This window comes from Trachurus trachurus, assembly GCF_905171665.1.
Source record: "Trachurus trachurus genome assembly, chromosome: 10".
Taxonomy (NCBI): domain Eukaryota; kingdom Metazoa; phylum Chordata; class Actinopteri; order Carangiformes; family Carangidae; genus Trachurus; species Trachurus trachurus.
In genome coordinates, this window is record NC_139894.1 from 5,265,844 (window position 1) to 5,292,774 (window position 26,931).

The 26,931-nt window shown below is 45.4% G+C and overlaps 2 protein-coding genes across 3 annotated transcripts; both read right to left on the minus strand.

Annotated features, from left to right (window-relative positions):
• Window positions 1-270: 270 nt before the first annotated feature.
• Window positions 271-26,778, minus strand: slc44a1b (solute carrier family 44 member 1b). Of its 2 annotated transcripts, none has more exons than XM_083980681.1 (16): window positions 26,502-26,778; window positions 26,149-26,238; window positions 24,033-24,175; window positions 21,222-21,358; window positions 18,180-18,273; window positions 16,585-16,754; window positions 14,695-14,784; window positions 13,569-13,723; window positions 12,992-13,178; window positions 11,805-11,973; window positions 10,596-10,752; window positions 10,412-10,495; window positions 9,419-9,556; window positions 8,333-8,569; window positions 5,976-6,080; window positions 271-934 (listed from the first exon to the last, which is right to left on the minus strand). In XM_083980681.1, the coding sequence occupies exons 1-16, from the start codon at window positions 26,523-26,525 to the stop codon at window positions 911-913; spliced, it is 2,004 nt and encodes a 667-aa protein (XP_083836807.1). In that variant the 5' UTR covers window positions 26,526-26,778; the 3' UTR covers window positions 271-910. The 2 variants fall into 2 exon arrangements, with proteins under 2 accessions (XP_083836807.1, XP_083836808.1); XM_083980682.1 differs by lacking the exon at window positions 271-934 and adding an exon at window positions 3,210-3,460.
• On the minus strand, window positions 5,243-5,969 carry LOC310992856 (uncharacterized protein; the record flags this gene model as incomplete). The annotated part of the gene is made up of 1 exon (XM_083981083.1): window positions 5,243-5,969. A coding segment is annotated over one exon (453 nt), but the record flags the coding sequence as incomplete, so codon positions are not given.
• Window positions 26,779-26,931: the final 153 nt, after the last annotated feature.

The following is a 26,931-nucleotide window of genomic DNA, read 5'->3' on the forward strand; positions in this document are numbered from 1 at the left end:
GAAAGAAATAATTTAGGCCAAATGCTGGAAATTTGAGGTCTGCTTTTTGAAACATTTCAAATCCCTTGTGAAAACACTCCTTCAGTCATGAGAATGAACTGTTTTGGTGCTTGAAATAGGATATGAATACAGTAATAGATACGTGTAGAAAACAAGTCTAACATGAAATTTTGTAAGATTTCTTTTTGAGCACAAATGTTGTCATTCTGCCGTTCTATTTTCACCAAATGTCTCAAATGTGAGATAAAAGAAGCTGAATATTGACTTCACATTACATATAAAGCTCATAGCTGCACGTGCAGACCTCAGGATGTTTAAATGACCTGATGAACCCCGGTACCTTTCTGATCATGTGGCCCCCCACCTAACGGCTGTGGCCCTAAACAACCGCATAGAGTGTTTATGGCCCTGCATCAATCGGACGTATTGATGGACGCGCTCACAGTGCGATCGAACCCGGTCGGCTGGCGACCTCCTCCTCCACCGGTCGGATGTGGAGCCTCGCGGCCGCTGTTTCCCCGCCTGTGCCCCCACTCCGCCCCCCTCCTCCTCCTCCTCCTGCTGAGCAACAGATCCAACATGGCGTCCGGGTGTGTCAGTCATCAGTGAGCCGCAGGTCGTCTCCGTGACAACAAACGAAAAGAGTCTTGGCTGAAGTCGGAACTGAAGAGGTGAGCGATGAGTTCAGTTATATAAAAAACGACATCACTACGAAAAAAGATGCATCAGCCGGTTTTAAAATCTGCAGCGCTTCGATATAAAGTGCTTCATTACATTGTTACGTTTTTACAGTTCTTATTAAAATATCGTTTTCCCTGGAGTGAAACCATAGTAAACATGTTACACGTTGGTAAAAATAAACTTCTGGAATGTCTCTCTCTCTCTATCAAGTCCCAGTGGCTGATTTTGGTCAAGCTGAACTCGTCCCCGGAGCCTGAAAACACAAAACCCAGGGTCACAGGTCGGTCGTCATGGTGACGATCACACAGGATGCTACGGCGGCGGCGGGTGGTTGTTATGGTGATGGAGGTGAGAGCAGCAGAGCATTATGGGAAGTCAGTCAGTCAGTCAGGTGGTGGTGGTGGTGGTGTTAAGAAAAGCAGAACAGCAGAGACACTCGGCTCACGAGTCCAAAACCAGATCTTTATTCTCTACTCGTCGTCATGACAACGGCCTCACCTGCTCCGCTCTACGTGTCATTACAACTTAAAACTTTATTATTTCAGGGTTTTCAGGTTCCCCCCCCCCCCCCCCCCCCCCCCCCCCCACACACACACACACACTCAGTCACACACACTCAACGTATATAAATATAGTGTTGTAGACACTGAGCTGGTGTGACATCACAAGTCTTGGGTCATGTGACCTGTCACTCACAGAAGAAGGGGAAGGAGAGGAGGAGGAGAAGAAGGAGGAGAACAAGAAGGAGGAGAAGAACAAGAAGGAGTAGAAGGAGAAGAACAAGAAGGAGGAGAAGAACAAGAAGGAGGAGAAGAACAACAACGAGAAGGAGAAGAACAAGGAGAAGGAGAAGGAGGAGAAGAACAACAAGGAGAAGAACAAGGAGAAAGAGGAGAACAAGAAGGAGGAGAAGAACAAGAAGGAGCACAAGGAGAAGAACAAGGAGAAGAACAAGAAGGAGAAGAACAAGGAGAAGGAGGAGAAGAGAAGAGGAGGAGGTTCAGGTGTCAGAACCCGATCGGTACCAGAACAAGACTGGTTCCATTGTCACATGTCTGTCCTGAATGTGATTCGCTCCAACGACAGCGGTGGTGTAAAGCAGCTGTTTTAAAGGGATACGCCAACTTTTTTTTTTCGTGTCTTGCCTCACTCCCGAGTCCATGACCAGCAGATAGACACCATCCTTTCCACTGTGCGTGCAGTAACAAGGGAGATAGAGCCGTATCGCCCGTAATTTGCTTAGCTCAAACACTGGAAGTGTATGGGTAGTGTTAGCCTGCCTCCTACCTAAAGTCGCTAATTAGCTTAGCTCAAACACTGGAAGTGTATAGGTAGTGTTAGCCTGCCTCCACCTAAAGTCGCTAATTAGCTTAGCTCAAACACTGGAAGTGTATAGGTAGTGTTAGCCTGCCTCCACCTAAAGTCGCTAATTAGCTTAGCTCAAACACTGGAAGTGTATGGGTAGTGTTAGCCTGCCTCCACCTAAAGTCATCAGAGAAACTCTTCAGTAACTCTAAAGGGAAACCTGCGGGCCGATCTTCGTCTCAGAGCTGACAAAACTCTCCGGTAAGGCATCTTGAGCGGTCAAATGCCGCTAACGGGACAAGATCGGTCAAAACGGAGGGTTCAAGCAAAGACGCTTTATTTTGGTTCAAGCTAGCTACATGGAGGGTAGGTTAGCTTCCTATTTCAAAGTAAAAGCACAAATTCTATCCTCATGGTTTTCTGTATGTAAAGGGCAATGGGTGTTTTACTTTGTGAAAGTAACCGGAAGTGCGTTGGTCACAACGGCTAGCTTGAGTAGCGCCGAATTCGTCCGAACAAAATTGTAAACAGCTGGTATTTAGACAAATTAACGACACACTGCTGATCTAAACGGCTACTTTCTCACCTAAACATGTTTGAAATGTTGATAAAGTGATATATTTACAGAGTTTAGAGCTAAAATGAAATCAGCTTCTGACTGCTGATTTCAGCTCGGGTAGGAGGCAGGCTAACACTACCCATACACTTCCAGTGTTTGAGCTAAGCTAATTAGTGACTTTAGGTGGAGGCAGGCTAACACTACCCATACACTTCCAGTGTTTGAGCTAAGCTAATTAGCGTCTTTAGGTGGAGGCAGGCTAACACTACCCATACACTTCCAGTGTTTGAGCTAAGCTAATTAGTGACTTTAGGTGGAGGCAGGCTAACACTACCCATACACTTCCAGTGTTTGAGCTAAGCTAATTAGTGACTTTAGGTGGAGGCAGGCTAACACTACCTATACACTTCCAGTGTTTGAGCTAAGCTAATTAGTGACTTTAGGTGGAGGCAGGCTAACACTACCCATACACTTCCAGTGTTTGAGCTAAGCTAATTACGGGCGATACGGCTCTATCTCCCTCGTTACTGCACGCACAGTGGAAAGGATGGTGTCTATCTGCTGGTCATGGACTCGGGAGTGAGGCAAGACACGAAAAAAAATGTTGGCGTATCACTTCAATTCTGTTACTTTATCAAGTTTTAACATTTCTTGATGCGAGACAGTAGCTGTTTAGATCCCAGTCTGTGGAGCTTCAGGTGACCAGGACAGAGGAGCAGAGAAGCAGCGCTGCCTCATCTACATCAACAAATAAATGTTTTATAACCAACTGATCCGTCTACATTAAATTACATTTAAATCTAAATACAGAGGGAAACTCGGTGCGACGTGCTTGTTTTTCCATCTTATTCCGGTACCGATCGGGTTCTGACGAAGTCGACGTCCTGATGGAGAAACTCAGACTCAGCAGAAGCACTGTCACCATGGAAACCAACAGGAAGTAGTAAGGCAGCTGTAAGCAGCTTGTGGGTTTAGATGCCACAACACCGATAGTCATCGATACACTCTGATCATCTGATCACTAATAACAGGATCAGTACTGATGATGGGCTCAGTTTACAGCAGACAGAGCTGCTGAGTCCTCGCTCTGCTACAGCGGGGGCTCCCAACCTGTTCATCGCCTGCTCATTAATACGTTCTTTGTTCCAACTCACAATGATATAATAATAATAATAATATATGATCAGTCATCTGGGGTGACGGTCCAGTCGAGAAGCAGTTTTGACTATATTATATTCGAGATATTCTGCTTTAAAGTGGAACTAAGCAGGATTTCTCCCGTGGCTATGCTACATTTTTACCTTAATTAAAAAGCTCCGGAGTAATTGTGATCGTTAACTACATGACCTGTGACTTGCTACCGTGACAACGGAGGCTCTCTGTCTTCACCTGGCATCTCACGGCTGAAAACCAATCTTCCAACATCAGTGTAGTACCTGGTCGCCGCCCCGGTGTCCCAGCTCTTGTCTCTGTGGCACCGCCACACAAACGCGCTCCGTAACCCCTAATCTTTTGTTTATGACGGTTAAAGCAGTACTTAAAGGAGCTTGAGGCAAGATCAAGGAATAAAACTCATTAGCCGTACATCGGCTCGTTTTCTTCCCCTGTAAGGAGGACAGAGGTTGCCCGGCCGATGAGCTCAGCTCCCCGGCTGCAGCCTCTGTGACGAGCCGCTGCTGCTGCGTGTTTGGCTCTGCACTCCTCCGAAAAATGTCGGAGCAAATCTACTTACAGACGTTATTTGGATAAACTGACAACAGATTGGGAATCTAAACTGTCACTTTCTCGCATGAAAAAATATTAAAATTTAAGAAAGTGACGTTATTTCTCTACTCGCTGCTCACATAACTGTTCAGGCTGCAAGACATCCGCCGACCGCTGGTCGCAAGCGGTGGAAAGCCGAAGCTGTCGAGGACGCGCATGCAGCGTCATTTGACGTCACATCCGCGGACAGCGCGGGAAATTCGGACCCAGAATTAGCATTAGCAGTAAAAAACTTAAAACGCATGTGCATTTCTTCACAAATCTTGCCTCATGAACCTTTAAGAACTTTCAATTTTGGTTGAGTTCGGCGGCGCCAGTGGCCCGAAGCGGTAGTGTTTTGCCTGAAGGAAGACTCCATCTCCCATGAGCACCAGCGCGTAGCGCCGTAAACATCCTGTGTTTTTTACGCTTTTTACGTTTGTGGACCTGCCTGTCAACGTGTTGCACAGACAGAACATTTTTAAATAGAACGACCGGAAGTGAAAATTTCACAAAACAAACTATTTTATATTTTTTCATTCTCTCTCTCTCTGCAGCCCGGTGGTTGGGAACCCCTGAACTAAAGCACCACAGTGAGAAGGTAAGGCTCAACACACACACACACACACACACACACACACACACACACACACATACACACACAGCTGCAAAGTAAAAACTATAAAAAGTATAAAGATACAAAAGTAAAAAAAAATAAATTACAAACAGAAAGAGACATGATGATGATGACGATGAAGATGATGAAGATGATGATGGTGATGATGGTGATGATGATGATGAAGGTGAGGGGTTAGCAGCATGCATCAGTGTTCGTCCAATTAGCAGCATGGACCGTGTCTGTTAGCATGCACCATTAGCATGTGTTTTCTGAATGCTGTGTTTTCTGAATGCTGAGTTTTCTGAATGCTGCGTTTTCTGAATGCTGCGTTTTCTGAATGCTGCGTTTTCTGAACGCTGTGTTTTCTGAACGCTGAGTTTACTGAACACTGTTTTCTGAACGCTGCGTTTTCTGAACGCTGCGTTTTCTGAACGCTGAGTTTTCTGAACGCTGCGTTATCTGAACGCTGCGTTTTCTGAACACACACACACAGAGACATGATGATGATGATGATGAAGGTGATGAAGGTGATGAAGGGGTTAGCGGCATGCATCAGTGTTCGTCCAATTAGAATGGACCGTGTCTGTTAGCATGCACCGTTAGCATGTGTCAGCAGGCGGCGGCGGTGACGGCGGCTGTGTTTTTGGCGGCGGCGCGGTGGTGGGAGGGGTCAACGGGGTCGGTGGCGGCGGCCGAGGGGGGGGCGGGGCCAGCGGGCGGCGCGGCGGGCGTGTGCAGCAGGCTGACGAACAGGAAGAGGGTGGAGGTGGGCAGGTAGACGCAGAGGAAGAGGACGACGTCTTCGCTGAGACAGAGCACGAAGCCGCTGGGCTCGGCGGCCAGCGCCCAGTCCACCAGCACGCCCACCAGCAGGTAGTACACCTGGAACTCCTGCAGCTCCTCCCACTCCGCCCCGCACACTCCCTCCTCCTCCACCTCCTCCTCCTCCTCCTCCTCTTTCTCCTCCTCCGATGAGCTCTTCCGCCTGGTGGCCACGCCGCCTCCCCCTCCTCCTCCTCCTCCTCCTCCTCCTCCTCCTCCGCCGCCGCCGCCGCCGCTGTCACTCACCATGGGCTTCATCTCCGCTCCCTCCGACACCGACACCGCTTCCTTCACTCGGCTGCGGCCGCGCTCCACCGCTCGCTCCAACCGCCGGCTGCTCTCCACGAACTCCTGTGAAGAAGAAGGAGGAAGAAGAGGAGGAAGAGGAAGAAGAGGAGGATGTTGGGTCAAACAGCCAATCACAGAGGGATCCACCTTAGAGGGATAGTTCAACATTTTGGCAAATTGGCCCAATGCCATAATCGCTACAGTCATAGCAGCAGTAGGTTCGTTAACTTTAATTGTCGGTGCAAGCTATTTTTAGAACGGCGGAGCAGAGCCGTGAGCTGTTCAGAGCTACGCTACGGAGGCTCATTATGGGATTTCTTGGTTTCCCTCATCAAACTCATCAAATACACAATCCCCAAACTCCAAAATGCTTTCGTGGACAAGTTGTGAGCTGCACATTCACCACGCTATGAGATAATAACACAACGTTACCAGACAGAGTTGTTTTAGAGGGAAATACAGAGACTGCTTGATGAAAAACTGTCCCTGAAGGCAACGTGCATCAGCGGTTTTGCACAAATTTCCCTCTAAAACAACTCTGTCTGGTAACGTTGTGTTATTATCTCATAGCGTGGTGAATGTGCAGCTCACAACTTGTCTACCAGAGCGTTGTGGAGTTGTTGGATTGTGTATTTGATGAGTTTGATGATGAGGGAAACCAAGAAATCCCATAATGAGCCTCCGTAGCGTAGCTCTGAGCAGCTCACGGCTCTGCTCCGTCGTTCTAAAAACAGCTTGCACCGACAATTAAAGGTAACGAACCTACTGCTATGACTATAGGGATTATGGCAATGGGCCAATTTGCCAAAATGTTGAACTATCCCTTTAAAGCTGGTTCTGATTGGTCCTCAACTGCTTCACTGATTTAAAGCTGCACATTTCTGTTAAAGGACGATTCAGCCAAGAGTCTCCTACTACACATGACCCCTAAACTGTCAAAGTCGAAAGTCGGAGCTCTGATATGATACCTGAGTTTCTGACCTCTAATTTCCGAGTTCGACGCCGTTCAATTCATTTTTGACAACTCAGAGCTCGTTTTTTTCCGACTTCCGAGTTGTCTTGAACGCAGCATAAAACTGTCAAAATAATCATCTTGACAGCTGTCAGATATTGCCCCCCCCCCCTCTATTATATATATATAAACAGAGGCTCCACGTGATTGAGTTTTACACCTCCGACTTGTATCATCAGAACAGACATGTGCTGTCATTTTCAGCCTTGTGTCTATTATATTCAGCCTAAAACATCAGGGGAGGGACTACGCCTGTCAGGCAGCAGGAAGAGCTAAGTTCAACATTAAATACTCTGAAAGGCTGAGGAGCTGTGATGTTGAGAGATTATCCATAGATGATATTTGGTATGATAACCCATCCTAAGCTTTATGACAGTTATCAGCTCATACAGTTATCAACCCCCTGCAAAAAAATAGGCCTCTAAATGCAGGGGGCATATCTTGTTTTGTGCTCATTTTCAGACCTTTACTCATATGTTATGAGGGCATGTTTGGTAGCATTTTAAAGTGTACAATCCCAGCTTTCATTTAGACCTAGTTTTGGGCCTATCTACAAAATATAAAGGTCACATGGTCAAAGGTCAATCTGTCTCAACAACTATTTTTCCACTATTTTCGCCTAAACTGAAGTCTTTCTTTTAACACTGTGAAATGTAGGAACAGCACTGACACAAATAACAAAAACTGAAATACTCACAGGACTGTAACAATTCAGGAAATGCATAATCTTCCCATAATTTCCTACTATGAGGGATGATTATGGGTCTTAAAGTGGAACATGGGCCCAGGCGAGAATTGTCAATAACTGCTAATTCCTCTGTATTTCTCAAAGAGTTTTTATGTTTTCTATAGGCTAGTTATAATCATCATCATCATTATAGTCCAGAGTTAAGGCAACTTCTTCATCCTCCTCCACCCTCTGATTTGTCCACAAAAATAGTTGTTGAGACAGATTGACCTTTGACCATGTGACCTTTATATTTTGTAGATAGGCCCAAAACTAGGTCTAAATGAAAGCTAGGATTGTACACTTTAAAATGCTACCAAACATGCCCTCATAACATATGAGTAAAGGTCTGAAAATGAGCACAAAACAAGATATGCCCCCTGCGTTTAGAGGCCTATTTTTTGCAGGGGGTTGATAACTTTATGAGCTGATAACTGTCAAAAAGCTACCACTTAGGATGGGTTATCATACCAAAATATCATCTATGGACATGTACCTTTTCAAAAAATGTTACTAGATTTTGCCACTCTGAGTGGTACCATGGACTATATGTCCAGGTGTGTCCAGGTGTCTCACCATCAGAGCCTTGTCCATGAAGAACTCTTTCCCCGGGGAGCCATCGTTGTACTTGGTGTCGATGGCGAAGCAGAGGAAGAGGACGTCGACCACGATCTCGAAGATGGACAGGAAGCAGTGAGCCACCAGGAAGGAGAAGAGACACACGATGATGAGCGGCAGCAGCCACTCGGCGTAGTCCCGCTGGTAGTTCAGGAGGAGGACGCCGGCGAACGCTGTCGTCGTGACGATCAGGACCTGAGGACAGACAGACACAACGTGAACGGCTCAGTCAAGAGGTCACCGGGTCACGCCCCCCCCCCCCCCCCCCCCCGCTGTGAAACGACGGCCTCACCAAAGATATTCAATAAATGGAAAGATCCTCCATGAGAGGCTCCAATGATAGAAACGGTTTCACTTCCTGTCTCTCTAAGTGGGCGTGGCCAACCGTCAGTTTCACTTCCTGTCTCTCTAAATGGGCGTGGCCAACCGTCAGTTTCACTTCCTGTCTCTCTAAATGGGCGTGGCCAACCGTCAGTTTCACTTCCTGTCTCTCTAAGTGGGCGTGGCCAACCGTCACCACCTCGTCTGTGAACGTGTGTGTGGATTTATACAATTTGTAGGTAGATGAAAGTGAGATGTTTATATTTTCTTATGATAACATTAAATATTTACACTACTAACAGTCATATTTAGCATGACAAAAATAATTTAAATCATTTTCACGGGAGTTTGCGGCCGTTTGTTTGACGTTGCCATGGAGATCTGAGCCAAATCTGGCGAGAGTGTGTCGTAGAGACAGAGACAGGTCTGGAACAAAGTGGATTTTCTCCTGATGTGTCCGTCTGAAAGTTGCCATTTTGGTGTCAAACTGTTCAGAAGAGATGTGGCTTGTGAAAAATGAGTCCAAAATTTACTTCAGTGACTGTGGGGAGAAAGAATCGACCATAATCTGTGTTCACGTTCAATTGTCCCATTGGAGTCAATACACTCCAGGCTGCCTCTGGTCTCCCTAAAGGGGCGTGGCCGAGCAGAAGCCTAGTGACATCATACAGGAAGCTGACTCCTCATGGAAGGTCTTGGTTTATAAACCGTCTTTGGCCTCACCTTCCCCAGGAAGAGCACGAAGTCTCCGATGGCGTTGATTGTGGCGACGCGCAGAGCGTTTTCTACCAGGATCACGAAGGCGTCGCGGGCAGAGGTGCAGAAACTGGTGCTGTTGATGGCCGTGGCTGCATAAGCATTCTGGGAAAGAAAAGGCAGCGGAGTCAGAGTCAAGTGTCTCAAACCCGGTTCCACCCGGCGTTAACGATCCAATCACATTAACAGGTAAATTAAAAAATAAAAAATAAAGTAAATAGTGAAATCAATAAAAGCCATCCATGAAGTTGCGCTATTGTACGCACTTTTTTTGGCTTTTTGAAGCGGCGGAAGAAGCCGTCTTCAATATCTTGACGGCCAATAAAAGAGGAGAGAACTGAGTTCTGAATGCTGCGTTTTCTGAACGCTGTTTTCTGAACATTCAGTCTTCTAAACGCTGTGATTTCTGAACACTGTTTTCTGAACACTGAGTTTTCTGATTGCTGTGTTTTCTGAACAATGTGTTTTCTGAACGCTGTTTTCTAAACGCTGTGTTTTCTGAACACTGTGTTTTCTAAACACTGAGTTTTCTGAACACTGTTTTCTGAACACTGTTTTCTGAACTCTGTGTTTTCTGAACATTTTTTTCTGAACACTATGTTTCTGAATGCTGTGTTTTCTGAACTCTGAGTTTTCTGAACACTGTTTTCTGAACACTATGTTTCTGAATGCTGTGTTTTCTGCGCATCGCGTTGATGTATTTCCGCCTGTGTAGTTGTATGTGGATACAGGACTCATCACTGTTTACACTTGTGTTCAATGAGGTCACAGTGCGTCCCTGACCTTCAGAGGTGGTTTGACCGATCAGATCACAATCTGTCCTCAATGTGTCTTGGTTGCGTTTACACCTGAACTTCCATGTGGTCTATCAGCTCTATATGATTGTAATCTGATTACTGAGAACACATGTTAATGCTGGGTGAACCAGGTGTCTCAGAGGAGGCGGGGCTTGTGTGTTACCTGATTGAGATAGTTGAGGCACTTCTCCAAACACCACAGACAGCAGATACAAGTTTTCAGCAGACAGCGAGCGCACGCGTTCTCCTGAAAGAGGTCACATGACGCATTACCACGACGACCATGACAACAACTAAGGCCATGATGATGATGATGATGGCGATGAAGGTGATGAAGGTTTGGGTACCTTTCCTTTGAGCTGGTTGTGGATGTACATGAGGATGAGTCTGGGGATCTTGACCAGCGTGATGATGAAGGATCCCTTAGCGACGGTTCCCAGGTGATACCGGACCAGCCTCAGGACCGACGACAGGATGGGCGTCACCGGGAGGCGGTTCTTATCCCTGAAACATCAAGTCAACCGGTTAACCCTTTACAGTCTGTAAGAGTTTCTCTCTCTTTGTTCAGGACAACCTGGGCTTTCAGAGTATTCATCCTGTAGTGGTGTCATATGGATGTAGGAAAAGATATATGATCAGAAAAAGAAAGGAAAATAAAAACCAGAAAATACATTTTACATATATTTGTTGGAAACACACAGAAAATTATTACAAACTTGTTTTTAGACATTATATACCTGTTCTTTGAGGTCTTGTGGATCAGGGGGGAAAAGAATAAAGGCTCTAACTATGATGCAAAATATATTATTTTCATTATTTACAAAAATGCCCACTGGTCTGGCTGCACAGATTTTTGTCTTGTTTCCTGCAGTGAATTGACTTTCTCCTTCCATATGATGGAAGGAGAATGTCTTGGTCTTAGCTTGTGTAAAATTAATAGACAGTAAATCTATGCATTATGTCATGCCTGTGAATATTCTAATTTTTCCAGGTCATCGTTATCCCCAAAGAAATGTAAATCAAAAGCAACTGGACTTGGTTATTTGTCTAGGAAGACGTTTCACCTTCATCAGTTATTGTAGCATCTGACCAGGCTGGGACTGGTCCAACTATCTGGTGTGGAGATTTAGGTATTTAATGCATTATTTATGCATTAAAATGCATTAAAGCTTGTGTTAATATAAGTCTTAAATAGCTCTATCTTCCGACAGCAATCACTTACATAGAGTGTGTGTGCAGCCAAGGGATGCGCGTGAATGTGGTGACGTAGGGACGAGGGCGAGGACTGCTAACTCCATCGGCTGACAGGAAGTTAGCCAAAACGACCGGATCGCTTACTTCTGCTTTAAATTATGCAATTAAAATGCATTATTTATTGCATTTACGGCTGATTTTCCTGATAATCGCACACAGGTCACCAGTGGACTCTTTGTAAAGGCCAAAGTGTCCTGCCTTCAATAAAAAGAGAAAGACACCTGGAGACCACACCCCCATCAACCAGCCTCAGGAGTTTTCTCCAGGTGTGTTCCAGGTGTGTCCAGGTGTGCAGGACTCACCTGGTGAAGTAGTAGGTGACCACGGCTCCGGCCACCGTCATCTGCTGACAGGCCAGGATGAACTCACTGATCCAGACCAGACCCACCGCGTGGTACCAGGTCAGGTACTGAAGAGGACCCGTCAGTCTGAACTCCGTCAGACCCGTCTCCTCGTTCTGGACCGGGTTTCCTGCAAGACCAGGACCAGGACCAGAGGGGACAGAGACACAGCGTAAGCGGGGACAAAGATCCTCTATTACTACCAAGATGTCTCACTACAAGCTGCTCCAATTATATGAAATGTTACAGCTTCACTCCCTGTCTCCTAAAGTGGGCGTGGCCACCGTCGTCCCTCCACGTCCTGTTGTGAACGTGTGTGTGAGGATTTATAAAAGTTGTCATAGATGAAAGTGAGATGTTTATATTTTCAAGGGGGCGGAGTCACCATCTGATGGACTCCTAAAGGGGGCGGAGTCACTGTCTGCTGGTCTCCTAAAGGGGGCGGAGTCGCGGTCTGCTGGTCTCCTACAGGGGGCGGAGTCGCGGTCTACTGGTCTCCTAAAGAGGGCGGAGTCATGGTCTACTGGTCTCCTAAAGAGGGCGGAGTCACGGTCTGCTGGTCTCCTAAAGGGGGCAGAGTCACGGTCTGCTGGACTCCTAAAGAGGGCGGAGTCACGGTTTGCCGGTCTCCCTAAAGAGGGCGGAGTCACAGTCTACTGGTCTCCTAAAGGGGGCGGAGTCACGGTTTGCCGGTCTCCTAAAAGGGGCGGAGTCACGCTCTGCTGGTCTCCTAAAGAGGGCGGAGTCACGCTCTGCTGGTCTCCTAAAGAGGGCGGAGTCACACTCTGCTGGTCCCCTAAGGGGGGCGGAGTCACGCTCTGCTGGTCTCCTAAAGGGGGCGGAGTCATTGTTTGCTGGTCTCCTAAAGGGGGCGGAGTCACGGTCTGATGGACTCCTAAAGGGGGCGGAGTTACGCTCTGCTGGTCCCCTAAAGGGGGCGGAGTCACGCTCTGCTGGTCTCCTAAAGGTGGCGGAGTCACGGTCTGCTGGTCTCCTAAAGAGGGCGGAGTCATGGTTTGCTGGTCTCCTAAAATGGGCGGAGTCACGGTTTGCCGGTCTCCTAAAGGGGGCGGAGTCACGGAGAAACCCACGGGACACAGGGACAGAGGAAACGGACTCGTAGCGGGGCGTCTTGGTTCTGAACTGACCCGTGGTTCCCAGGAAGAGCAGAACCAGAACCCAGTAGACCCAGAAGAGCAGCAGAGCCAGGAAGGTGACGAAGGGCTGCAGGGTGAGCAGCGGCAGGTGGAGGAAGACCTTCCCCGCCACATGGAACAGAGCGATGGTCAGAGCCACGCGCTTCCTCATGAACAGCATCAGCAGCAGCAGGATGATCTGAAAGATTGAGAAAAAAAAACGTTCTGACACCAGGCTTTTAACATGTTTATTGAGGATGTAAAATCGGCGATTTTAACATGGGGGTCTATGGGGAATGCTCCCTTCTGACACCAGCCCCCAGAGGAAGCCGAGGGGATTGCAGTTTTTTGAACGCGGAAGTGAGCTTCACTTCTCAGATCCACAACTGCCCCCTTGGTTGTTTCAAAACCAAAAACGGATTCTGAGATCGGATCAGATCACTTTGCTTTGAACAACTGGGATAAAACTAAGATGGATTACGTGATCCTGGATGGGAAAAAAGAGATTTCATAATCTGGATAATTTTTATCCAGATTACACCTTTTGAACAACTGGAACCTGTGTGTCTGTGTGTGTTTGTTGACGTACGGTGAAGACGGTGGCGGCGACGGCGTAGACCAGCAGCGCCTGTCCACTGTCCCGACCGAGCTCCGGCTCCTCCTCCTTCACGTCCTTGGGGGGGGAGGTGTCGTTGCCATAGAGACGGTGGTCGATGTAGAGCCACCAGAGGACGCTGGTCCCCGCTGACACGACAACAAACACACACGGTCAGCTCACACTGCAAAAACTCTAAATCTTACCAAGAATATTTGTCTTATTTCTAGTCAAAACAAATCTCATTCTACTTAAAATAAGATTCATCACATTAAAGCAGCTTGTTTTTAGGCAAGGCTAGGCAAGGCATCTTTATTTATATAGCGCATTTCATACCAAGGCAACTCAATGTGCTTTACATAAAGACAAAACATTAAAAAAAGAAGCATAAGACAGAATAAAAACAAACAAAACACTAAAAACAGAGTTAAAAGCAAAAGCAAATAAAAGTAAAAGAAAAGAAAAAAAGATAAAGTTTTAAGTTCTCAGCTATAAGCATGTGAAAAGAGAAATGTTTTTAACCTGGATTTAAAAGTGTTTACAGTTGGGGCTGACCTCAGTTCTGCTGGTAGTTTGTTCCAGTTGTTGCAGCATAGCAGCTAAATGCTGCTTCACCATGTCTGGTCTGAACTCTGAGCTCCACTATCTGACCTGAGTCAGTAGATCTCAGAGCTCTACTGGGTTTATACTCTACTAACATGTCATTCATGTATTCTGGACCTAAACCATTCAGTGATTTTTTAGACACTTTTTACTTATTTCAAGCAGATTTTCACTTGAAATAAGTAGAAAAATCTGATAGTGGATCAAGTTTTTCTTTCTTATTACAAGCACAAAAAACTTACTTTCACTGGCAGATTTTTCTACTTATTTCAGGTGAAAATTAGTTTGAAACAAATGAAAATGACCCAAAAAAAGTAAATTTTTAGGTGATGAGTCTTATTTTAAGTGGAAAGAGTTTAGTTTTGACTAGAAATGAGACATTTTGACAAGAAATACGACAAATATTCTTGGAAAGATTTTGAGTTTTTGCAGTGCACACACACACACACACACACAGACACACAGACACACACACACACAGACAGACAGACAGAGAGCAGACAGGAAGTGAGCTCACCCAGGGAGCCGAGGACGACCAGCGCGGTGAGGATCCAGACCAGGACGGCCGAGATGTAGCGGATGATCAGCATCAGCATCATGGAGAGGACTGAGGTCAGAGGTCACAGGTCAGAGGGCTGTGTGTGTGTGTGTGTGTGTGTGTGTGTGTGTGTGTGTGTGTGTGTGTGTGTGTGTGTGTGTGTGTGTGTGTGTGTGTGTGTGTGTGTGTGTGTGTGTGTGTGTGTGTGTGTGTGTGTGTGTTAGGGATGGAACGGTTTATAAAATCCATCTGAACCGTTCAGTCCGACGGTCTCGGTTCGGTTCGTAGACGTGACTCCACAGAGCTGAGCTCTCTGATAAGTAGTAATACAGGGTTCCTACAGCTTAAGCCAAGTTAAATTTAAGACTTTTTAAGACTTTTTTAAAGCCACTTGAAATGAAATGTAAGACCGATTTCATAATAAACACAAATGCAGAAAAAAGAAAAAAAACACCACATCAATTACATAGGGTTAGGGACAATTTTACCCACTTTCCTATGTGATCCAAGGTAAAGTGACTGCTACATGAACATTGGATTGTGTCTCTTTCCAGCTGTCCTTTCAAAATAAATGCATAAAAAGTCTGAAAAAAAAGAAAACACTGACTCGGGAGCTGGTGGCGGTGAGAAATTTAACGTTGACGGCCGCCACTAACTTCTCTATGTCAGAATGTTACCAATTATTTTGAGATTTGAGACTAATTACAATCATAAAATCCCACTTACCAATTGTTAACATTTTTAAGACTTTTGAAAAACTGATTTAAGACATTTTAATGCCAATTAAGGCCTTGTTTTTAGATTAATGAATTCAATGCCTTTTAAGACTTTTTAAGGATCCGTAAGAACCCTGTAATAAATAATTTATCATCTTCTCTTTCTTTTGTGTGTGTGTGTTCATGGGTTTTGTTGTTTATTGTTTGGACCCAAATGTTATGATTTTAACCAACTAACACCACTCCAGAGCAGAAGGTGGCAGCACTGAGCCTAAAGCTGGATGACAGCGCCAGTAAACAAGAAGAAGCAGCGAGGAGTTAACACACTGTTAAAGGGATACACCAACATTTTTTCTTGTGTCTTGCCTCACTCCCGAGTCCATGACCAGCAGATAGACACCATCCTTTCGACTGTGCGTGCAGTAACAAGGGAGATAGAGCCGTATCGCCCGTAATTAGCTTAGCTCAAACACTGGAAGTGTATGGGTAGTGTTAGCCTGCCTCCACCTAAAGTCGCTAATTAGCTTAGCTCAAACACTGGAAGTGTATAGGTAGTGTTAGCCTGCCTCCACCTAAAGTCGCTAATTAGCTTAGCTCAAACACTGGAAGTGTATGGGTAGTGTTAGCCTGCCTCCACCTAAAGTCATCAGAGAAACTCTTCAGCAACTCTAAACGGAAACCGGCGGGCCGATCTTCGTCTCAGAGCTGACAAAACTCTAGACACGTAAAAAAAATAAAAAAATAAAAAAAATAAAAGTTGTAAAGTTGAATTATTTTGTATGCACTAATTCAAAGGTCAGAGTTTTAATAGACATTTTTACTTTTATATTTCAGAAGATATAATTTCTGTAAGAACCACATCTTATATATTTCAGTGAATAACAAATTGTTCTCAGCTTTTGTTAAAGATAACTTTCTTTGACTAATAAATTAAAAGTATGTTGGAGCTGTCAGTGTCTCCAGAATCTCACCTGCTGTAACCTCAGACTGTCACATTCACTTTCAACCTGAAGATACAAGACTGGCTGGATTTTATAATGATCAACGAACCACAAAACCCTGATATGAACCGAACCGTTCCACCCCTAGTGTGTGTGTGTGTGTGTGTGTGTGTGTGTGTGTGTGTGTGTGTGTGTGAGGTCATGTGACTCACCCAGGGCGAGGACACACAGACCCACGATGATCTCTTTGCTCGCCGCCACCCCGGCGATGAGTCGGTGCAGGTTGCTGTTGTCGCCCACGAACGTCACCACGGCCTCCGCGAACTTGGCGTAACACGACACGTCGACCGGCGTGCAGCGGTTAAAGAGCGGCAGCGGCTTACTGAGGGCAGAGGGCAGGGGTCAGAGGTCAGAGAGGTCAGGGGTCAGAGGTCAGAGGTCAGAGGGCAGAGGGCAGGGGTCCTGATTGGTTCCAGACGCTTCTGCACATGCGACATCTTTTACAGTGGAACAAAGATTTCAGACCTCATGCTGCATTAGTGAAATACTGCATCAAGAATCACTCTGAGAGAATCAAGTGTAGTTTCTTTAAAGGGACATTGTGTAACTTCTCCTGTTCTCTATTCAGGAAAATCGATTATTTCCAATATTGACTAATTAGCTGGATTGGATATCGGATGAATGAGGCCGATCCAGCATTCCGATCCAGTCTTTTCTTTTTTATAAATGTCATACACAGCAATACAGTTACAGCGATCTAGTGTTATTTATTTATTTTTTCTGCTAATGTACACTTTGTTATTTGTTAATAAATAATATTAAAGCAGAAGTAAGCGATCCGGTCGTTTTGGCTAATGCTGCGTTCCAGGCAGGCTTTTGAAACCATAAATTACAGCTTCAAGTCACGACTTACGACTTTGTAGCGTTCCAGGCAACCCACTCGTGTTTCTCCGACCTGTTTTACCTGTGAAAGTCACTATAACGGCCACTCGTAACTTCTGACCCGTGAACTCGTACCAGATCGAACTGGTACCACTTCACAGGTCGGAAAAACACGAGTTACGAGTTGCCTTGAACGCACCATAACGTCTTGTCAGCCGATGGAGTTAGCAGCCCCCGCCCTCGTCATTGATCTATTGGTCCTCGTCCCTACGTCACCACATTCACGGCATCCCTTGGCTGCACACACAGAGAGGACCGCCCCTTTATGCCGTTCTCTCTCCTCATTGGATAAAACTTGTAGGATACAAGGAAACTTTTCTCCTGGGCTCAGAGCAGAGCAGAGTGACTGAGAGACCCGTGTTTCAGACCAAACACTCTATAGAAGTGATTGCTGTCGGAAGATATAACTATTTAAGACTTATATTAACACAAATATATCGCTTACTTCTGCTTTAATTACATTTATATCTGTGTTAATTTGTTACCTTTTTTTAACAGGGCTAAATGTTTATGTCAAGCCTGATGCCTTCACTCACATGGCGAGGTATACGGTTCATTCATTCAACAGTAGTATCGGATCGGTATCGGGTATTGGGTATCGGCCGATACGCTCAGCCCAGGTATCGGTATCGGATTGGACCGGAAAAAACTGGATCTCTATATGTTTCCATGGAGACAGTAACCGTTTAGTAAGTAACCGTTCCTACATTCAATTTAATCTAAATCTAAAGACGACAGAGAAACTCGTTGTCGGGAAAAATGTTGGTGCATGCACAGAAGTGTCTGGAAACAAACAGGTCAGAGGTCAGAGGTCACAGACAAAGGTCAGAGGTCAGAGAGGTCAGAGGTGAAGACGTGGACTCACCTGGGTGGAACAGGAAGTCTGGGACACTTGTCGAACCTCTCAGGTAAACCTGGATACTTGTGACCTGCTAACTCGTATGAACACAGCTCGGAGCCTGGAACACACACACACACACACACACACACACACACACACACACACACACACACACACACAGAGAGATGATGACATCACGCCTTGTTCCTGTCTCTTAGACCAATCACAGAGCTCTGACACAGACACGCCACTGTCCGACTGACCAATCATGATCAAAGGTGTCACAGCATCTTTCAAAACAAACTGATCAACTCGATGGATCATCTCATCAGCTGATGATCAAACAATGGACAATGGTTACCACGGCAACAGCCAATAAAGTTACTTCATTCAAAACAGGGGGGGTGGGGGGTCAAATAAAGAGAGAGGGAGAAAGAGCGAGAGAAGGACAGACAGAAAGAAAGAAAGAAAGAAAGAAAGAGGGAAGGGAAGGTAAGAAAGCAAGAAATAGAGAGAGACTGGGGAGAGACAAAGAAAGAGAGAGGGAGGGAGACAGGGAGAGCGGGAGAAAGAAAGAGAGAAACAGAGGAGAAAGAAAGAGACGGAAGGGAAGAAAGAAGGAGTGAGAAACGGAGGAGAAAGAAAGAGAAAAAGAAAGAGACGGAAGAGAGGAAAGAAAGAGAAATGGAGGAGAAAGAAAGAGAGAAACTGAGGAGAAAGAAAGAGAGAAACTGAGGAGGAGAAAGAAAGAGACGGAAGGGGAGAAAGAAAGAGAGAGAAACGGAGGAGAAAGAAAGAGAGAGAAAGAAAGAGACGGAAGAGAGGAAAGAAAGAGAAATGGAGGAGAAAGAAAGAGAGAAATGGAGGAGAAAGAGAGAGAGAAAGAAAGAGACGGAAGAGAGGAAAGAAAGAGAAATGGAGGAGAAAGAAAGAGAAACGGAGGAGAAAGAAAGAGAGAAACGGAGCAGAAAGAAAGAGAGAAATGGAGGAGGAGAAAGAAAGAGAGATGGAAGAAAGAAAGAAAGAAAGAAAGAAAGAAAGAAAGAAAGAAAGAAAGAAAGAAAGAAAGAAAGAGAGAGAGAGGATAGTTTCTGGTCACAGCTGCTGTGAGGTCACAGTGACTCAGGTCAAAGGTCAAAGGTCAGAGCAGCTGGTCAGCTGACAGAACCAACATGGCCGCCGCTGCAGCAGCAGAGTCACATGACCAGATCATCTGTGTCACGTTTACAGCTGGAGCAGAGTGGCACCAACACACACACAGAGTGACAAAGGCAGCGTTTGTGTGTGTGTGTGTGTGTGTGTGTGTGTGTGTGTGTGTGTGTGTGTGTGTGTGTGTGTGTGTGTGTGTGTGTGTGTGTGTGTTGTACACTGTGTGTGTGCAGACATGAAGTCATGAGCATGACGTGATGCTGAGCGACTGGAGCTGCTGATGTAACAGACCTGCAGCAGCTTCACACTGACACACTGACTTCAACCTCGGGGTCGGGACGCCTGGAAGGTCTAGTAGCTAATTAAAAAATTACTGATAAAAACTACGATGTGGATAGTTGAGTTAAAGGATAATTGCCGTTTTTTACAATCTGGACCTTATTTCTATCATAAACTACGATCATTTCCTCCCCCAGATAACTTTGGTGTCATTCCAAGTGGTTGTGATGAAATGAGCTCCAGCCGAGAGGCGCGTATATCCGTATAATGGAGTCTACAGGGCAGCAGAATGCAGCCTCTAAATAACACATTATCTGCAGAGAAACTCCTTCATTTCACCAATATTTAGTTCTGATAGGCTAGTGCTATTCCCCTCTGAGTCCGGGGTTAGCTGTTATCAACATCCGGGGTCTGTAGGTTGACCTACTGACCTCTGACCTGGATGATGTCATCTCTGAGCGCCGCGCGGCTCATTCTGATAATAATCATTCTGCTTCGGCATTCGGGTCCATTTTTATCTCAACTAGCCGGAGCTTTAGTGAGTCCAGGTTGAGGAGAGGAAGCCTGTGGAAGCTGAACTTCATCCAGCTGCTCATTTCAGAAACGAACCGTAGCTACTTTCATCTGAACGACTTGTAATGACACCAAAGTTATCTGGGTGAGGAAATGATCGGATTTTATGCTAGAAATAAGGTCCAGATTGTAAAAAAAAAACTTGTGCTTTGCTTCATCAGCCAACAACACCCAGCAGCTAACCACCTGCTGCTGCTAGGCAACCATGTCAACACATCCTACGAAATGCGACTGAAGTCTGGTCAACTCACACAACATTCATTTCTCACAAGTCATTGTCAACACAACAGCACTTTACCAGTGTTTAATGTTAAATTCAACTTGTGTTTTAATCTGTAACTTACAACTGAAACTGTTTACTTATATTTATTCATTCTACTATTCACTATATTTGTATATATTTTATTGTATTCAGTGTATTTTATTCTATTCTGAAGCTTGACCAGGAACAAAGACTGCACATTGGTTGAAGCTAGACGTTTTATATGCATCACATTTTCACAGTTTTCTGTGGCAATGTTGTTTGTATCATCTCTGTTAAATAAACATTAAAATAAAACTAGAAAAAGATGTGAATGCTGAAAGCAGCTGAAGAAGGAAGCAAAAAGACAGAGAAAGGGGGTAGACAGACAGAAAGAATAGAAGGGATAGATAGATAGATGGAGATAGAGAGGAGTAAAAAGAAAGAAAGAAAGAAAGAAAGAAAGAAAGAAAGAAAGAAAGAAAGAAAGAAAGAAAGAAAGAAAGAAAGAAAGAAAGAAAGAAAGGAAGGAGTGCTGAATCAGCATTCACACTAATAATACACTGGGGATTATAATACACTCCTACCTCAGACGAGACATGTCTGTGAATCGTTTGTGGGTAAAGTCGGGCAACGACATGGTGTAGTGTGTTGATGATGGACCACACACACATTTAGAAACACACACACACGCACATTTAGAAACACACACACACACACATTTAGACACACAGACACACACACATTTAGACACACACACACAGACACACACACATTTAGACACACACACACAGACACACACACACACGGCGCTCTGCCCTCACCGTTGAGCATGGCGAACCTCTTGAGGTCCTGGTAGCTCCTCAGCTCCTCCGGAGGACACAGGGACACACACAGAGCCAGAGACTTGATCTTCCTCTGGACGATGTCGATGTTACACGGGTCCAGGAAGAAGACGAACCTGCACACACACACACACACACACACACACACACACACCGGGTCACTAGAGGTCACAGGACGGGAGCCAATCAGCTGTTAAGCCAGGGACACACCGGCCCGACCTCTCCGTCGGGGAGCGTCGGGTCTCGTCGGGGCCGATTGAACATGCTCAGTCGGGACTCGTCGGCCGTCGGGAGAGTAGACTCGTCGGGTACTCTGATTGGCTGTGTGCTAGCTATGGCGATTCTGATTGGCGGTGCCCTAAGCGAATCAGCGCGGTGTGTGGGACGGAAGTGACCACAGTAAACAAACGGTGTCCTGTCCTAGCCTGTGCTACAGTAAAAATGGAATACAAAATAAAAAGAGGAGTAAAGCAATATATTAAGCGGCAATATATATATATATTTAAACATCAGAGATGTTCAATCAAACCCACATAGTTTGAAACAACGTTCAAAACACACACAGCTCACAACTAAGCATATAGAGCCCGCTAGCTTAATGCTAACGTATAATGTAAAACACCATAGACGGGCTAACAGAAATTAGCATCGGCTATCGCCAATTCGCAGCAACGGAGCCACAGCAGTAAGCTGCTAAAAACTGTTTTAATTTTGGCTTTAGCGCTGTTAACACGTGGCTGGTTAAATTGTTTTTAGGAGATTAATGTTGGTCTCATTGATGAAATTTAACAACTGTGGCAGTGGCATTAGTTTGTTTGAATGAAAAGTGAGCAGGGCTGCCTCTGGGCTACGGACTGAAATCACCATATTTACCTAAATAAATAAATGTTTTACAATGAACCGATCAGTCTAATACATTTTATATGGTTACTGTACATGGCAAAGATTATTATTACTACCACTTTATGACTTAGAATTTGTCTGTATTTCTATGGGGGAGTCCTCGCCACTCGGTCGCTCTGGTCGGCAGTCGGGGCGGTGTGTTCCTGGCTTTAGAGGAGAGGAAGTCGTTTCACATTAAAGGCCCACACATAGTCGGGTATACTTGTCTCCGCGGATGTCTGTCTGTTTGTTCCTTTGTTTGTTTGTTTGTTTGTTTGTCTGTTTGTTCCTTTGTCTGTCTGTTTGTTAGTTTGTTTATCTGTCCATCAGGTCGTGAGCTGAATGTCAGACAGCCTGAGGTCGTGGGACAGAAACAAAGACTCTGTAGATCCTCCTCCAGCTCCAAACATCTGATCCTGAACCTGCAGCCAAGCTCCGCCCACTGGACACACACACAGGTGAGCTCACACACACACACACACACACACACCCTGACTAGCAGCAGCTCTGTCAGCACAAGCAACACAGCAAAATCCCACAGGACCTGAACACATCACATGATGAACAGCAAACAGTATCAGTACTACAGTACAGTAGCAACTACAGCAGTACTACAGTAGTAAACTACAGTAAAAGTACAGCAGTACTACAGTAAACTACAGTTACAGTACTACAGTAAACTAACCCTAACAGAATCTCCTTGTTGTTTACAACTACTTCCTGGTAGAAAACCAGCATGAGAACAATAGTGACAGATGAGAGTTTCTCTATATATATCTAATTTTTCATGTTACTATATCGCCGTTTAGACTAATCTGATGTTTGTAAAGTCTATAAAACCAATGATTGGACAAAAATTACTATTTCTGTGTGCACATTTTTGTAATTAGTCATAGTTATCATAGATTAGCCGGGCTAACGGTTAGCTACCTGTTTAACGTTAATAACTCAGTGACTCAATAAACGGTCCATGAAAAAATATTTTCTCCAGCGGATATCTGAGTTCCAACATGACTGAGCTAACTGGAGTAGTTTCATGTCGTGTCCCACAACGGGAGGGTTTTAACAGCTGACGTCCTGATGTTAGCTTAGCTACCGCTGTTAGCTTAGCTGCTGCCGTTAGCTTAGCTACCGTTAGCTGTCCCTGTCAGCTGCAGCCACTGATGCTTTCTAGACACTGTGATTCCCCCAAACTGAATAAATACAACACATAGCAACACAAAACACACACACAGAAATAGTAATGTTTCTTCAATCATTTCAGATTTGTCTAAACGGTGATAGGGCGTGAAAAATATGATATATAGCTAAACTCTCGTTCGTTACTATTGATCTCATTCAAATTACGTGCTGGTTTTCTACCTGGAAGTAGAATGTAAACAACAAGGAGATTCGGTCTATAATACTGTAAACTACAACAGTACTACAGTAAACTACAGTTACTGTACTAAAGTAAACTTACCCTAACAGTATAACAATAATACTATAAACTACAGTAAGTGTGACACCCAAGGGGGCAGTTGTCGGTCTGAGAAGTGAAGCTCACTTCCGCGTTCAACAAGCTGCAATCCCCTCTTCTTCCTACTTCCTACTTATTTCAAGTGAAAATTAGTTTGAAACAAGTGAAAATGATCTAAAAACAAGTTCATTTGTAGGTGATGAGTCTTATTTTAAGTGGAAAGAGTTTAGTTTTGACTAGAAATGACATTTTCACTAAAAATAAGACAAATGTTCTTGATTTTGAGATTTTGAGTTTTTGCAGTGTAGGGTACTAGGGTTAGAGATAGTGTACACACACACACACACACACACACACACACACACACACACACACACACACACACACACACACACACACACACACACACACACACACAAACACCAGTCAGCTGACAGAACCAGACTCACTTCCTGTCGCGGTGGTCGAGGCCGCTGAGCCGAACGCCTTCGATCTGCTCGTTGCGTTGGCCGCAGGTGTTGCCGTAGCTGTCGTACCCAAAGACGAGTCGATCGGCGCCGCCGGTGGCGATGGTGAAGCCGCAGATGGCGCCCTGCACCACAGGAAGCAGCGGGTTAGACGACCACAATCACTTATCAATAGACCGAATCACCTTGTTGTTTACATTCTACTTCCTGGTAGAAAACCAGCACGTAATTTGAATGAGATCAATAGTAACGAACGAGAGTTTAGCTATATATCATATCTTTCACGCCCTATCACCGTTTAGACAAATCTGAAATGATTGAACAAACATTACTATTTCTGTGTGTGTGTTTTGTGTTGCTATGTGTTGTATTTATTCAGTTTGGGGGAATCACAGTGTCTAGAAAGCATCAGTGGCTCAGCTGACAGGGACAGCTAACGGTAGCTAAGCTAACGGCGCTAGCTAAGCTACCAGCAGCAGCTAAGCTAACACCAGGACGTCAGCTGTTAAAACCCTCCCGTTGTGGGACACGACATGAAACTACTCCAGTTAGCTCAGTCATGTTGTAACTCAGATATCCGCTGGAGAAAATATTTTTTCATGGAGCGTTTATTGAGTCACTGAGTTATTAAAGTTAAACAGGTAGCTAACCGTTAGCCCGGCTAATCTATGATAACCATGACTAATTACAAAAATGTGTACACAGAAATAGTAATGTTTGTCCAATCATTGGTTTTATAAACTTTACAAACATCAGATTAGTCTAAACGGTGATATAGTGACACGAAAAATTTGTTATATATAGAGAAACTCTCGTCCATCACTATTGTTCGAATGCTGGTTTTCTACCAGGAAGTAGTTGTAGACAACAAGGAGATTCGTCCTATAGTAGTAATAGGAATCAACTGAGCATTGGGAGTTCATTACTGTTGTAATAAAGTAAATACATCACAGAGCAGTGTTGTAATAAAGCAGTACTAACAGCTAGGTGTAATTGACCTATGGCTAAGCCACGCCCCCAAACACGATGAGCCAATCACAGTGCGCATAGCTAGCCCATATACTCGGACATTCTCTGCTTCCACGTCCATTGAAATGCATTGCAGTTAGTCAGTTTTCATTCGTTTTTATATGTTTTTTCTTGACATTTTAAGTTTAAAATGGTCAAACGGTGTGCATGGGGTACATGCAACTCTGACACTAGGTATCCCGAGAGGCCACGGGGGGGATTTTTTTACCTTTTCCTAAGCCACATCTCAACCGAGAGAAGTGTCTGCTCTGGATAAAGTTATGCGGTAGACCACAACACCAACTAAACGTGGATAAAATGAACAAGGATGTCTACATCTGTTCTAAGTTAAGTCAACAACGTATTTGAGGCAACATATTGTCAGAGATGTTTAGATGTTAGCCAGTATCACAACTAAGCATAAAGTCAGCTAGCTTAATGCTAACGTATAATGTAAAACTCCATAGACAGGCTAACAGAAATTAGCCCGTCACTATCGGCGTTTCACGGCAACCGACAGCCATAGCAGTAAAGTTAAGTGAAGTTTTATTTAATCTTTTTGTCTCCAAAAATCATCAATTGCCTCCTGTGAAATGTATCCTACTGTGACAGCTGTTGCCATAGCAACTGTCTCCAAATGTTGACTGTTTGTCCGAGTGAGTGGAGGGGGCGGGGCTTAGCCAGAAGTCAGTAAGTAATAAAGCAGTACTAACAGCTCTGTACTGCTGTAATAATAAAGCAGTACTAACAGCTGAAGCTCCAAAACGCTCAGAACAGAAACAGGAACAAAAGACTCAATCTGAACATTTCACTGAAACTGAGTCAACGTCAACCTGAAGTAGTACAGTATCACAGTATTATGAGTACTACAGGACTATGACAGTACTGTATCATATAATACTACAGTACAGCATCACAGTACTACAGTACCATCACAGTAGCCTACATCAGTACTAGCCTACAGTACAGTGTCATGGTTACTGGTTACTGGTTACCATGACAGTACATCAGTACCATCACAGTAGCCTACATCAGTACAGTCATGGTGAGTGTCATGGTTACTGGTTACTGGTTACTGGTTAGTGGTTACCATGCCGACGCAGAAGACGGTGAAGAGCAGGAACCAGGGCAGGTCGGTGCAGCTCCGGTCCTCCAGCGGTCTCCACTCTCTCTTTGTCCTCTGAAACACACACACACACACACACACACACGGTGAGGAGAGCAGCCCCGGCCTGTAGCTCCGCTGTCACCGGGAGCAGCTGAGAGGATTTAGCGGCTCTGGCTCTAATCCCGCTCGGCCTCTCTCTGCTCCGGGACCGGGACCGGTTTCCCTTTCACGGTCACACTAGACAAATAAACACGCACCGACCGGGCGGAGATAGATGAAGGGCACCGGAACCGAGCCAAACCGAGCCGAGCCGTGCCGAGCCGTGCTTAACTTACCTCCGCGCTCCCGCAGCATCCCATTGCAGAGCCTCACGGAGCCTCCCGGAGCCTCCCGGAGCTTCTAACGGGGCTTCAGCTCAGCAGCGGCCGCTCTGCAGCACCGACAGGCGGGGTGGGGGGGGGGGGGGGAGGACACGGACAGCCCCCCTGGAGGTCTTACTGTCCGGTTACCTCCTCTCCTCCTCCGACCGGTTACCGTAACTTAACGTTACCGAGCAGAGCAGAGGGGGGATTAACGGCCGAGGATTTGTCCACCGCCACACTTCCTGGTGGGCCGTCAGGTGCAGCGGCCATTCATCTCATTGCGCATGCGCAGTGAGCGGCCGTGCCACTGCCAGTCAGCAGCCAGGGCAAAGCAGAGGCAGATAGAGAACTAACGGTTTTCCAACGGGAGCTGCAGCAGCGGGTGCAGTACCGGAGGTGGCCG

What these genes read in the sequence shown, in the direction of transcription:
- slc44a1b (XM_083980681.1), bottom strand. Translation starts at nt 26,525, where the DNA reads ATGGGATGCTGCGGGAGCGCGGAG. An exon ending in GATGCTGCGGGAGCGCGGAG is followed by an intron (nt 26,239 to 26,501) that starts GTAAGTTAAGCA and finishes TGTGTGTTTCAG; the next exon opens with AGGACAAAGAGAGAGTGGAG. An exon ending in CTCGACCACCGCGACAGGAA is followed by an intron (nt 21,359 to 24,032) that starts GTGAGTCTGGTT and finishes GTGTGTGTGCAG; the next exon opens with GTTCGTCTTCTTCCTGGACC.